General features: G+C 42.6%; 1 protein-coding gene across 1 annotated transcript in view; it reads right to left on the minus strand.

The window, feature by feature from the left end:
* Positions 1-3,811: 3,811 nt before the first annotated feature.
* The window catches only part of Fut10 (fucosyltransferase 10), a 74,915-nt gene continuing 63,671 nt past the window's right edge, over positions 3,812-15,055 (minus strand). Inside the window, exon 5 of the mRNA XM_055593291.1 lies at positions 3,812-5,608. Within this exon, the coding sequence (XP_055449266.1) occupies positions 5,375-5,608 (234 nt within the window). The 3' untranslated portion in view covers positions 3,812-5,374. The remainder of the gene's footprint in view (positions 5,609-15,055) is intronic.

A 15,055-nucleotide genomic window follows, 5' to 3' on the forward strand; every position in this document is an offset into this window, starting at 1 on the left:
GCTCAGTCATTGTAAAAAATTAAGTCCATGGTAGTAAAATTTTGAATATTCATAAGAGCCTTCGTAGACTCTATCTTCTCAGGCTCTAGACTGGATGATGTGGGGATAGTAACATAGAGGAAGTGTTGTTGGCCTAATACCCAAATGTCCTCAGAAGCATTCCTCACTGTCCAATCCTGACTCACTTCAGAAGCTTCAGTGGCACAGGCTGAAGGACCCTTCTAGATCACTGTTCCAAGGAGTATAAAGGAACAAAGGAGGACAGTCAAGAAGCCCATGAAGATGAACAAAGGCACAGGTGAGCCATGGCCCAGACCCTAGCAAGCTGCAGCACTTGGAAGAGTGGGCTCTGAACCTTGCCTGGGCAGCACACTGGAGCTGGCTCTGGAGGCATGGGTGCTGGTGAGCCACCCCGAGGGCATGAGAGCAGGAGAGTTGACCCTACCTCCTGCCAGTAGCAGCACTGGGTGGCAGAGCTGGAGCAGTGCTAGGGAGCTTGACCTAATGGTGCAGATGAGAGAGAGCCAGTGGGATGACCAACTCAGCTTCTACCCAGGCCCAGATCCAGGGCTCTGAATTGGCCCACTCCAAAACCTATATCATCTGCAAATGGTTTGGACCTGTGGAAGGGCCAGTCCTGCTGATCCAAACCTGCAGGATCTCCATGACACAGGGCAACCAGGAGTCTCGTTGAGGAGACTCAGTATTGAAGGGGTCACAGGAGGCAGAGATCTCAAACTAGACCCATGACTCATTGTAATGAACATTTGCAAGTGAAGATATGTGCACAGAGGGATATACTGTGGGACACACTGTGACAGTCTAAAGGTTCCAGGATGAGATGTTTTCTATGCTTTCGTTGTTGTTGTTGTTGGTGGTGGTGGTGGTGGTGGTGTGTGTGTGTGTGTGTTTTACTTTAGGGGGTAGGTTGCAAGGGCAGATATGAGGTGGTGGGGAGATTAGTGGGCCTGGGGTACACGATATGAAACTCACAAAGAATCAATAAAAAAGCTAAAAAAGTTTTTATTAATTTTTTGAGAACCTCATATAATATATTTTGATCATATTCACCCCTAGACACACCTGACCTCACAGACCTCACAGTGTCATGTCCTTTTTTTTTTTAATAACCTGCTGAGTCTAATTAGTGCCGTCCATATACTCCTGCGTGTTGGATAATCTCCACGAGCAATGCCAACCTACCAGGAACAACATCCTTAAGGAAAAGCAACTCTCTCTTCCCTAGAATACAACAACCATCAACCGTCCACCGTTCCTTAGTTACAGGTCAGGGTTCAAAACTCATTTCCCACTCCAGGCTAGAACGACTAGCTTGATCCTGGGCAGGTAAGCACGGCCTCTGTGAGTTCAGGAGCACAGCAGTCCTGTCATGTCCAGAAGACTCTGTTTCACTGCAGTCCCCCGACCTCTCCCTCTTACGGCCTTTCTGCCTTCTCTTCCTCAACGGTCCCCAGCCTTGGGGAACGGCGTGATATACCTATCCCATTTTTAGCTGAGCCTTCCACTGACCCTCATTCTCTGCACTTTGGCCAGCTGATCAGTTGTGTCTGTGTTAACTACTAACCACTGCACAAAGCCACATCTCTTTGCAGGGAGTTAAGGGCGGGGGGAGGGTCCAACTGGTAGGCCAATCGCCAGTTACAGAGATTTGCGTGCAGAAGCAAGTTGTATATGAGTGAACATACTACTATTATTTTGCTTAATGGATGGAGTATCAAACTTTTGTTTTCTGTACTTCATTTTTTAGTCCCAAGCAATTCCCTCCTCTCTATCCTCTACAGTTGAGGAAGGGGTATCACATAATCAAAGATTTTATTTCCCATAAAAATTTTTAGAGATATACTCCAATGAAGTTTAGACAAAATTTTATTATGGAACTCTTTTAAAACAAAGAACATGATGGAACAAGGTGAAATGAAATGTGCAATGGTGACACTTGTATCTCGATGGAAACTAATTGGACTTAAGGAACTCCTGCCAACTACCCATGGCCGGAGAGGTCACAGAACCAAGAGGAGAACTTACTATTACCATCTTCCTAAGTCAATATAGTTTCTAGCTGTATTCTAACATTTATTCTTATACTCACAGATAATGGTAGCTCTCATCAGTATGGTGCACCTCATCATAGACGGCTACTTTAGAGATCTACCAGTGGTCAAAATGAAGTGAGCCCAATGAGGTGTCCAGCCCAAAAAAGTATATGTTTAACATAACACCTACACCTATGGCTCAGGGAATATCACAGAATAAGCACATGATTTTCAGAGCCATGAGAGAGAGAATATGGAGAGAGTCAACTAAAACTAAGGGCTAACTGAGGAGGAGCCATATGGAAATCTGCTATTATAGAAGCTTCCTAAAATACACACATATACAAAAGAAATCTAAATGGAGTCATAAAATAGTAAAAGAGACAATGCTGCAACTGAGTATCTTTTGCCACTAAATGAAACCTTCAGTGTCAGGAATAGGTTACATATTATTGAGTCATTGGCCAAAGGGCCCTAACAAACACCCTCAAATAACCCAAGCTACTATCAAGGCTATTTGTTTTTCTTTATAAACTGATGGTAAAGCCCCAATGCTCAAGACAACACCTATATATCGCACTGAAAACAGCAAAGTCAAGCTGGTGCCTAACTAGAGGCTTCAACCCTACTGACTAGCATTCATGGTACGGGAAGGTACTCTACATGCTACCAGAGGGGAAAGGGAATCATCAACCAAGGCATAAACCTTGCAACCGCTTGCAAGATATGCTAGGGCAGATCTGGTGCAATCGTGGCACAAATGCTATGGGGATAACCAACGATCATCTGGTTGGATTTAAGGCTCACTTCCTTCTTCAGTGGGTAGCAGACACTGCCCAGTCAAGGCTCAGGCAACACTGAGGAAAAAGGGGGGTGAAAAGAATTTAATTAAGAGCCAGAAGACAGGACCGGGTGTTGTGAAATGGCATCTTCTAGACATGGCATTGCTATCACACAGCTGAACTCAGAGCCGCTGGGGTTTCCTATACAAGAACTGCACAAGATCAGTCAGTCACAGTCCCTGCAAAAGTGGGACAGATTATCTCCAGGCTCCATGCCTTACAAAGGAGCTATTTACAACTGAGAAGGTAGCCCCTGAAAGTGTTCCTGTGTTCCAGGGTATGGCCCCTCCCCCATGCACATATGCGTGGTACTAACTGGATTTAGTGTGTTCATTCATATATATATTCATATACATATGTGTGTGTGTGTGTGTGTGTGTGTGTGTGTGTGTGTGTGTGTTCTGAGACAGGGTTTCTCTTTTCTCTGTGTAGCCTTAGCTATCCTGGACTTGCTTTGTAGCTCAGGCTGGCCTTGAACTCACAGAGATCTGCCTGCCTCTACCTCCCCAGGTGCTGGGATTACAGGTGTGTGCCACTGCGCCCATCTTCTATTATACTATTAATGTCCAGCCTCAATATTAGGGCTTTTGCCTTCTCTTATTCTATCTTGTTCTGTCCTGTTTGGCTGTTGTCTAATGGAGAGCTGCTCTTCTATGAAGAAGAAATGGAGGGGAAGAGGATTTGCAGGAGAAGGTAGGTAGAAGAGAGCTAGGAGTGGAGGAAAAAAAAAACTGTGTTGGAATGTATTGTATGAGAGAAGAATCAATTTTCAATTAAAAAAAGACAAAGGAGGAGTGGACAGTGCAAGGATATCCGGAAAGGTGGGGGAGAGTCATTATCATTACTCATTTGAAGTTCTCAAAAAATGTTACAAAATGCCTGAAACACATTGAAGACACATGTAAGCACTGAATATTTGTTTTAGACATTTATGGAAAGAGAAGCTTATACATTATTTTGTCAAAGATACAAATCCTTTTGCAGACCGTTTTTGAGGATTCAGAAAGAATTCCACTTCATTCAGTACACAGTTTAAAGCCTAATTTTACACCAACAATCATTTTCAAACATTTGCTGCTTGGATGTTAGATCAACTGGTATGGCATCTCCTCCATTCTCAGTACTATGTAAAATACATATGTTTCTTTCTCCAAAGAATGTATTTCACTTGAAAAACACAAATCTAAGCCTGTTTATTCCCGCTTTAGTAAAAGCTCCTATAAAATTAATCATCTTAAAATGTTGATGACTGGTTAAAGAATATTACAACTTCAAAGACCAGATCAATCACTTCTTTTTAAGATACAAAACCCAAGGTCCAGGGAAGTTAAGGGATTTGTTTAAGATAATGCTTAGTCCATGACAGATGTGGGATTGAGGAAAAACTGCCCACAGACAAACAAGATGAAAAAATAAGGAATATATGTCTTTTAACTCTCATTTCTTACAGGCTGGCTGCAATGGCTTGTCTTCCAACATACAGAACACAGAAGCCATCCCACTAGTTATCACGAGGTTTCTGTGCTGATTAGAAGTCTCCTTACCATCTAATGGAATGAAAGCCAGTGTTGCTCCTCTTTATTTTCTGTGAGCTCCAGTGGGTAACCAAATAATACAGCTGATGCCTTTTCCAGCAGCATTAGAAACTTGGAAATGCTCCTCAGCAGAGTGCCTGCCTACCTTGACAGGTGGTATCCATCATCCTAATGACAATCAACTCCAACCCAAAGGAGAGACAGGCATTCACTGCCCTCACCTTGATCAAAACAAATGGCTCTTCTGCCATGAATCTGACAATTTTTTTCCTCTCCTGCTCTGTAACATAAGAAACAATTAGTGATATCTCACTCACGGAAAAACGAGGAGGAGTTATGTCTTTATAGAAAATTCCACTTGAGAGGGAAATGGGAGGAGGGCACAGGTGAAATGAATATAGACCTGACTAGTGAGGTGGCAAGGGTGCAGAGAGGCAGGAAGCTGTGTGTATATCCTTTGAACTGGGAGAGCAGGGAAGCCTGACACAGGTTTTCTTACTCACTCACATCCCTGAGAACAACAGATGGAATCTCTCACTGCCAAGTTCTAACTCGTTTCATTCACTCTCAGCATCAAGAAACGGGGCTTGCCAAATACCAATGAGCTGCTGCCAGGGAGGTGAGCACCACACACTCACAGCTAGACATGGAGCAAGGAAGGCACTTGACCGTGGGTCAGGTTCCAAAGACAGTGAGTACATGGGCCCAAATACATAAACTCAAGGCAACCAATGTCCATTTTTAAATGTCTGCTTTTTTTGGTATAGAAATATAGAGGCAACCCCTAAAAGTAATTCATGGCTGTCATATTACAGGACTCTTTGTGAGAACTGCTGCAACTAATTCTTATCCCAAAGGATACTTGGTGGAATAGCTATTACCTTCAAATATTAAGGCATCCAAGAAAATTAACCTTATTCTGTCATTCTAGTACCTGTTAAAATTAGTCCTTAAATACCAAGGCCCAAAACTCTCCAGATGAAAAGTTCTGGTTCCTATCCACCAGCCACCTCAGTGCCTCGGCTTCTTTCTTAGACTGCCGAAAGCTAGGTAGCCACAGCTCCCTCAAGGACCTCCCACGTAGGGCTGGAGAAGCTGGAGATGAGAAGGCGAACAAGGTCGGCTCCGGGCAGCTCAGGTGGCTAACTTCTGCCTTCCATTGTTTGGGTGGTAAGCCCTGCATTGAGAGAAAGAGAAAGAGAATTTGAAACATGCTATAAGGCAGACCCCATGTTCCTGCCACTCAACGATGGGACACAGCACATTTTTAATAAAGCAAATGGTTTTTGTTTTTGTTTTTGTTTTTTTTCCCCTCCATAGTCTCAGCAGTTACATGGTTGAAGAGTCACAGGGCACATATCAACACTTATTGAAACTATTCTGTGCACTGGACACTCCACCAGACAAAAGATGAGACAGTTTCTTTTGCTTAACTCTCCTGGCAATCAAATGAAATAAACACAGCAACCATATTTTACGGAGGTGGGAAGTACTAAATACTGTCTCAGTACTTAGTTCTAAGTACTCTCCCAAAACCATATATCAGACCAGCTGAGACTGAGCCTAGTTTTCTCCAGGCTACTTCCCCTCTCTTGTTGCCTTGCTTAATTACTTTTCTCTAGTTTCACCTATGCCCATATATTCCTCTGCAAGGAAAAGTGTTATAATGTGAGTAACATAGATCTTGATATTTTGATGTAATGTTAGTTACTTTTCTACTGCTGTGACAAATCACCATGGCGAAGGCTATTTATATTTTTAAAATAATTTAATTATTTTTTTTTAGTTTCAGAGGGTTTGATAGTGTTTGATAGTGGAGGAAAGGATTAGCAACAGGAAAGAGAGTTCACATCCTCATCTACAAGTGTGAGGCAGAAAGGACATACTAGAAATGGGAGTCTTTCGACCTCTCAAAGCCTGGCCCCCATAACACACCTCTTCAAATAAGGCCACACCTACTAATCCATCCCCAAAAGTTCCACCAACTGGAAACCCAGTAATCACGTACTTTCCCCTCCTCAATACTCCCCTCAAGCCCATGGAACATCATGTTCTTTCTCTCTTAAAAAAAAAAATCCCCAAATAAATAAATAATACAATCAGAGCCAGAAGAACTCAGTTATCTTTAAGGAGCTAGTGACTGGGAGTTTGACCATGCATACTCCAATGAGTAGATGGGCAACACAAATTGGAGTTGACATAATTTCTTTTTTCTTTTTTGGGAGGAAAGGGCCCAATGGTGGGAGGGTGGACCTGGGAGGAACGGGAAGCAAGTGTGATTGGGGTGCATTATATGAAATTCACAAATAGTCAACAAAAAAATATATTAAAAAAAACAAAATGGAGCCTGATTTGTGTTGGCCAACTCCTTCTGGGCATGGGATCTGTCCTGGAGTATGTCTGACATGCCTAGCATCGTTCCATTAAAGAAAACTGATTTCCTTTTGTCCAGCAGCTATCCATTGCAAATAGCTGGAGAAATACAATAAAGTTTCTCTGAAGTGAAACATACCTAAAATCTGTAATTCAATTAGTAGCAATGTATCAATAGTAATGTCTTAGTAATAACAAATATATAGTGGCTATGAAGAGAAGCCAGGCAAAGGGGATACAGAAATCAGCTTTTCACTGTAACTCTTCCATTAATAAAATTTGTTCAAGAGAAACACTTTAAATGGCAATGGCAAGATGTTATAAAGTTCCAAGGAAAGCTGATGTTTTCATAGTTTTTATTATGCTAGGCTATGTCATAACAGTAGAGTAGAACGAAGATACTGCACACACTTGTCAGGAAGCTACTGGGGGCTCTGATCAACCAAAACAGATCGCAAACTGAGATAACCACAAACCAGGGTCCACATGAGAAAGCCAGAATCCCTTGAAGGCTATGGAAAGCTACCTCCAGAATCCCTAGAAGGCTATGGAAGGCTTCCTCCAGCTGACGTGCCACACACAGTGAAGAGAATAACAGCGCCCATAAGCATGGTCACAAAGCTCAAAAGCTGTGTGGACAGACTTCGTCCTTACTATGAGCAAACTCTTCAGAAAACAACTTCAGGAAGGTTTAGTTAGCTCATGGTTTTAGAGGTTTCTCTTCATCAGGACAGGGCGTGTGCTGCAACCAAACTCAAAGTTGCTAAGAAGCCGAATGAAGACAGGAAGAAGCCAAGCAAGAGATGTCCTTTCTCTTTAGATTACATCTCATTTATTTATCAAAGCATTTGTGTAAAAGTCAGAGGACAATTGCAGGTGTCAACACGTTCCTTCTAGCATGTGGATTCCAGACATTGGGCTCAGGTTGTCAGGCATAAAAGCACCTTTCTATACCAAGCTGTCTTGCTGGCTCAAGTTATGTCCTCTAAGACACTGGTTCTCAAACTTCCTAATGCTGTGACCCTTTAATGCAGGTCCTCATGTTGTGGTGATCCCCAACAATACAATTGTTTTTGTCGCTACTTCATAGCTGTAATTTTGCTACTCTTATAAATTGTAGTGTAAATATCTGATATGTGACCCTGGAGGGGTCATGACCCACAGGTTGACAACTGCTGCTCTAAGCTGTGACATATGCTCTCTCTTTCCACCACTTTACAACAGTTTATTCAAGTCTGACTCCATAAATAGGTCAAGCTATTGATCATATGAGAGCCCTCACGATCTAACCGTCTCTGGAAATGTCCCCATAAATGCACCCACATGAGCTTTACTATTCTCCTAGGCATCTCAGGACTGCCAGGCTGACAATCAAGATTGATCATTACATCTAAAGTGCATGAACTCTTCAGAGAACACTTAAGCGATGACTAACTCAGTGAGACATCCACAGAAAAAGTAATCCAACAATAAAAATTATTAACTAGAAGAAAACAACAAAGCTGTATAGGTAAGAAACAAGACAGCGTATATGGCTAATTTCTAAGTAAGTTATACAACATAAATACACAAATTTCTAGCTATCAAAAACATAGTATATAAATATTGTTTTAGAAATATCAAAAAATGGCAAGACAATAATATAATAACTATTGTGTTGCTTTCATCTATATGCATATGTATTTTTTACTAAAAATAAATCACTTGGCATAAAAATAACACTTAATGTACCAGGTTTATAATTATTACAACCCTAATCTATCTCAAATTTAAAAAGCACAGCAGTAAACCAAATTCGGAAATCTAATCAGAATTTTGATGCCACCATGGGTAAGTCAATATACTTTCTTTTCCTTAAAATGCACATTGGCAACGGATAAGAAGACACTGCAGTGTTTACTCTGAGGGAGAGAGGACTGTGGGGAAACAGCTGAAGGGGCTGTCAAGGCAACTGAGATCAGTTAGGAAGGCAGTCCTTCCCCTACCCCTGTTAGTTTGGTTTCCAAGGGCCGGGCCCTGTCATTGGAGAGCCATCTCTGAACTCAGTGAGGCTTGGCCCAATGTTAGTGCTACCCCGGACATCATTTTACACAAAGGGCTAGAGACCAGAAGGGAAAGTGGGGCTTTTAATAAAACCAGAGATCAGGGGAGGAGAGCAGAGCTTTGAAATAAGGGGCAAAGGCAGATGGGGGAGGGGAACGTGGAGGGGGGCGGTGACACCGTGTCCTTCAGTCTGTCCTGAGACTTTATTGCAGTGGTCACGGAAACTGCATTTTACTCTCTTGGACCACTGGAGGAAGAAACACATAACCACTTTATTTCTGATTGTTTTTAACTTTTGGTCTGTTAAAGGCTGCTTATGGGACCTGAGATTCAAGATAGGTGTTCTAGCTGAATTTACTAGCTGGGGTTACCTATTCATTTGTTGTCGGGAGCCACTCCCCGCCATTACGAGATGGCGCCGGCTTCCTGCTTCCTGGTTCTTCTTGCCAGCATTTTCGCGCTTCTTGCCTGCGCCACCCTGCAGTTTACGCATGCGCAGCTTTATGCTAAATGAGGGTTTAGGCTGCACTCCAATTGCCAGCCATATGCTTATGAAGACTTGAACAGAGCACCAATTACAGACGGACAGGTCGCGCTGCTGGCTATTTAAGCAGAGCACAACCCGGGGTTTGGGTCCTTCACCATCTGCAAGAAAGAGCTGTACAATAAACCTGCCACTGAAGAAATCCTCGGTTGTTGCGTCGTCCTTATCGGCAAAGGCCGCGCGCGACAATTTGTGTCAGCTGTGTGGCAAGACAGGCGCACACAACACCTATTGCTTTCAGCTTCCCTTTTAGCTTTTGTGGCAAGTTTAAGAGCCCAAGCTTCTCTTCTGATTTCTTTTTAACTGAACAATGACAAGTCGTGTGAAGATTGCTTTCCACAAGGTTAGCAAATCAGTTGTTACGTTGCCTTTTTGACAACTGGCCCCCACTCCCAATTTCCTAACTCTTAGCCTACCGTAACAATACCACAAGAATTCTTTGCCAAGACACTTCTCAAGAGAGAAAACCAAACTGCAGACCAGGAAGAAATGCTCACACTTAAAATCTGGGAGGTACAAAGGCAATAACGAAGCTCAAAAGACCAGAAGTAGATCCAGATTAGTGTTGCTTTGGCCAGGCACTGTGTTCGGGTACACCTGGGGTCTTTTTGGCCAGGCACTATGTTGGGGTACTTTTGGAGCAAGAGCTAGTAGATGCCGTTAAAGGGATGCCAGGGTGATAACCACAAACACTGGTTCAAGTTCTCAGGAATGGAGGAACCAGAGGCAGGAGGCTAAGAATGGACCACAGAAGGGAATCTTGGAATGCATGTTAACACCACACAACTGTCAAAACTGATAGAAAACTAAGCTGTCTTTAAAAAGTAATGAAATCACCGATGCTGGAAATGTGATGGTGACAACCTGTACCATTTGAATCATCAGCCAGCTAGTAACTATACTCCCACACAACTCTGGGAGTCCTCCTCAACCACGGCCCTGCAGAGATGTTTATATGAGGTCATCAGTAATGAGAGCATTTTTCTGCCACTCAGAAGGGTCCACTGAACGGTGTAATGTTAAGTTCCATCTGAAGGTGAAACTACAGAGAAAAGAGACGTATGAGATTCATTGTTCTCAGTCTAAGGTTCTACCAGAAATATTTCACAACATGATCCAAAGTGTGTTTGATTAAATGGTTATGGCATTTTTAAAAATAACTAAGTTTCTGCATCTCCTTCCAGCTGAGGACTTGAGTAGAAAAACCAGCTGTTTTTAAAATATGGTTTTAAAAGATTATGCTTCCAAAGAGAATGGGGCTCCTGGGCCAACAAAGAGTAAAGATTCGGAGAGGCCTAAGATTCCTTTTTTTTAAATTTTATTTATATATTTATTTATTATAGTTTATTCACTTTGTATCCCCACTGCAGTCCCCTCCCTCATCTTCTCCCAGGACCACCCACCCTCCCTTCTTCTCCCCCTATGCCCTTTCCCTAGTCCCCTGATAGGGGAGGTCCTCCTCCCCTTCTATCTGACCCCAGCTTATCAGGTCTCATCAAGGCTGGCTGCATTGTCTTTCTCTGTGGCCTGGTAAGCCTGCAACCCCCAGGGGAAGGTGATCAAAGAACCGGACACTGAAAGACCCTACCCACCAGGGTATCAAAGGAGATACTGGGATTCATAGCCAAACTCTGGACAGAGTTCCAGAATCCTTGTGGAAGAAGAGGGAGACAGAAAGATCTGGAGGGGACAGGAACTCCATAAGAAGAACAACAAAGCTAAAATACCTGGGCCCAGGGGTTCCTGCAGAGACCAGTATTCTAACTAAGGACCATAAATGGAGAGGACCCAGATCCCCTGTTCAAAGGAAGCCCATTGGCTGCTCAGTTTCCAAGTGGGTTCCCTAGTAAGGGGTCCAGGGACTGTCTCTAAAATTTGTTTTTAAGAGAGGCCTAAGATTCTTAACTCTTCCACAGTCTATTAGGCAACTGAACTGCAAAGAATGAGACTATTGTGAGCTGTAACTTCAGGCATTAAACAGGAGAGAGGTGGCTGTCACACAAACAGGTAACAGGGAATCGGCAAAGATGTTTCCTCACATTCCTAAAGGTCAAAAATTGTCTACTTTATCAGTGTGGAACATCTGGGAGGCCCAAGTACATATGAAGTTCAAATGTTCTTCTCTAAGGGCTTCCGTTAAATATCCAAGAAGCAACATAAAAATGAAAGAGAAAACTCAAGGGGTCCCCCTCTTTGGTAGAATGTAAGGGTAAGACATTCAAGAACCCTACATTCTTTTTTCATAAAGAAAACCATCTTGAGCCACTAAGGGATCAGAAGAAAATCCTTTCACCCCCGGATCTACTTCCATGGGAGAAACGAAACAAAAATCATCTAATGGATGAGGGAAATCTAGAAATGATTTTGTGACTAGCAGACTACAGTGATTGTAGAAGTCACCTGCCATTGTGAGGGACCTGGAATTCTCACATCAAAACCACCCAGAAATACAAGGTATAGTCTGACTGCCATGGGAAACAGAATTGGGAAAATCTACAAAGCTTTAGCCCTAGATCCAGGAAATCAGAGCCTGCCTCAGTCTGAGGCTTCCAAGACAAAGGACCTAGCACACCTCACCATGAGCATAGATCATAATCCACAACAGCAGCTTACAGTAAAGTAAGAGGGAAAACGTTGAAGCTTATGGAGAAGGGCAAGAGGAAGCAAGCAACAAAGGTCCAGGGCAACAGCTCAGTAGCAGAGTACTTGTTTGAAATGTTCAAAGCCCAAAGGGTGATCTACAGCACTGGGGGGAGGGGAGAATAAACACAAAATCAAAATCCAGCTCCACTCATAACTACACTGACAAGAGCCGGTTAGGGACAGAAGCATATCTGTCCACTTTAAACACAGTGGTCAGACTTCCTCCACATCCGTCCCTCTGTCACTTGCAGCATAGCACTCAAAAAAGATCGTGGGGTGCATACAAAACAAGACATTAAAAAAAAAAGTAAGCACCATCAAAAGAAGAAATGAATGGAACCAGGATCAGAGATGACTCAGACGTTGGCACGACCAATTGCCAGGAACATGCCAAAAACTACACAGTGGCTAACGTATAAAATAGGCACAGCAGGGTGATTTCATTGAGAAAAACATAAAATGGATCAAATGGAAAGTTTCTGTAGCTGAAGGGATGCTGGATCTGGTGGTGCCTAAGCCTGCTTTCCATTGATGCCCTACGGTTTTAATGTTTTCTTACACATTCATTTGTTTGCTGGGGGCAGGGCATGCCATAGTGCACATGGGCGTGTCAGAAGACCGCTTTTGGAAGTCAGGCCACTCCTTCCCCCACTTTAAGTCCTAGGGACTCCAATTCTTGTCAGTGGGCTTGGGAACAAGCACATTAATCTGCTGAGCCATCTCACCAGCCCACCTGTCTATGATTTTAAAACCACCACTTGAGGAGATTTGAGAAAGGAAAACAAAACAAGGACCAGTGTGGTTTCTATGTGGGAACTCTGAGGTGACCAGCGACCTCCAACTTGGAACTGTCTCCCCACGTCCTCTATCTATAGGATTAAAAGCTGAGGAATTTCCAGGCAACTCTCATTACAGTAAACTCTATTAACCTGAAGTCACATTGCTTAGCTTTACGTAAGTAGAAATAGGAAATGTTTAAATTCTCCTGTAAAGTCAAGCTAGAAATCCCGTCTTTACATACTGTTTATCACTCTAATACCTCCAAAGTCATCCCAAATACATAAAATACTGTTTAACATTTAAGAAGCATTTTGACTCGAGAAATGTTCACTGGATGACTTTTAACAACTACTATCTGGGATACAGGAAATACTAGTTTGTGCAGCCAGTAGACATTAGATAAAAGTTTGTTCATAGAAAGATTAAGGGCTAAATGCTGGGGAGAGGGCTCAGTGAGCAAAAGCTCTTGACATTAGGACCTAAGTTAGTATCCGTGAAGCCACGGAAAGCTGGGTCTGTGGTAGCTTACACATGCAATCCTAGTGCTGCTGAGGTGAGATGAGAGGCCAAAGTGGGACACCTCAGAAGCTCATAGGCAGCTAGCTTGCTGTACACAAAAGTACCACACAACACAGAAGTGTGAGGACCAACCTGAGGTTGTCATCTGACCTCCATAGTTACTCTGTGGCACACATGACCATACTCACACATGAAAATGCACGCATATACGTGCCGCAAAAAAAAAAAAAAAAAAAAAAAAAGGATAAAGCAATTCATTCTCTCCTGTCAAGCACCCAATTGATAACTTATGTTTGTGATGGGGGTGCTTCTTTAGTACCAATAGCTGTATCTTGCCAAAGAATTCTGAAATGTGACTCTGACTCCATTTAATTCCATCTTATGTTACTAGAGTGTGCACTCTTTGGTGGTTAATAGAACCACTGTTAACAGCTGGTGCCCTCAGGACTGTGACAGTTATACTAAAAAGTTCCTTCTAATAATGAAGATGGCCCTTTGGAAGATTCTAGTAGAATCTATACTGTAAATACTCATGTTCCCCATCAGAGAAATCTTTCTTTTGCAGAGCCCATCCAAGTTTATTTCCGTAATCATTCAATGCTGTCTGTTCAAACTGCAAGCATTATGACAAAGGCAACGTCTTTAATGATGGCTATTATCTAAGTAAGTCATTCCAGAAAGAGGGAACTGCCTTAATAAAACGGTTTTACAGCATTTTTTTTCTTCAGTAAATAAAATAGAGATGTCCAAGTAAAATAGTATTGGCTGGACACATATTTAATTCCATTCTCTCCTAAATTCCCACAAGATGAAAATAATATATTTTGTGGCATGGTATAGATTCATAAAGAAAAATTAAAATGAAAAAAACAAAAACCAAGTTTTGGAAATCATGAAGTTAATAGATAGGCAGCAAATAGATGGCTGGAGAAAGTCCAGTTCCAACAAGCAGCATGTACACCGAGATACTCTGGAGCCTGGTGACAAATCGAATCCCTGGGCATGGCTGTAGAGATGGATATCAGCAAAGCTAAGGCTGCCTATTGTTTGGGCAAGAAGCAGATTAAGTCCCCACATCATCATTCTGTACACAGAAAAATAATGTTCACCACTCACAGCAAGGATAGGTCTGCTTTCTAAGAATTTGAGGGATGAGATTTGATTCTTTTAATAATGAGTTAAACCACAGTTTATGGGCAAGACAGGAAGGATGTGCAAACAGAAATTAGAGAGCAACCTTAGAAGTCAGTTCTCCCTTTCCATCATGTGGGTTCTAGGGATGAAACTCCCATTGTCAGCCTTAGCATCAAACATGACTACTGAGCCATCTCACTGGCTTCACAGTAAGCCCTTAGATTCCCAGGATTAAGGTAGAGTACTTAGTCGAGGGTAAGGGCATTGTGTTCCAGCAGGTACCTTATTATAATTTAGATATGAAGTATCTCCCCAAAAGGCTCATGTATTAAAACCTTGGTGTTCAGCTGATGGTACTGTTCTGAGAGGTTCTGGGAATTTAGGATACAGGATGTAACTGGATGGAGTAGGTCACTGGTCACTGAAGACCCCTCAGGGTATCCTCCTTGACCTTAGCCCTGCTCCAATTTTCCACTTCCATTCTGCCCTGAGGTGAATAACTGGCCACATTCCTGATACCACAGTGTTCTCCTGTTATTTAAAGAAGAAGAAGAAGAAGAAGAAGAAGAAGAAGAAGAAGAAGAAGAA

This window comes from Psammomys obesus, unplaced genomic scaffold (assembly GCF_907164565.1).
Source record: "Psammomys obesus unplaced genomic scaffold, mPsaObe1.curated_primary_1811, whole genome shotgun sequence".
In the NCBI taxonomy this organism is placed as follows: domain Eukaryota; kingdom Metazoa; phylum Chordata; class Mammalia; order Rodentia; family Muridae; genus Psammomys; species Psammomys obesus.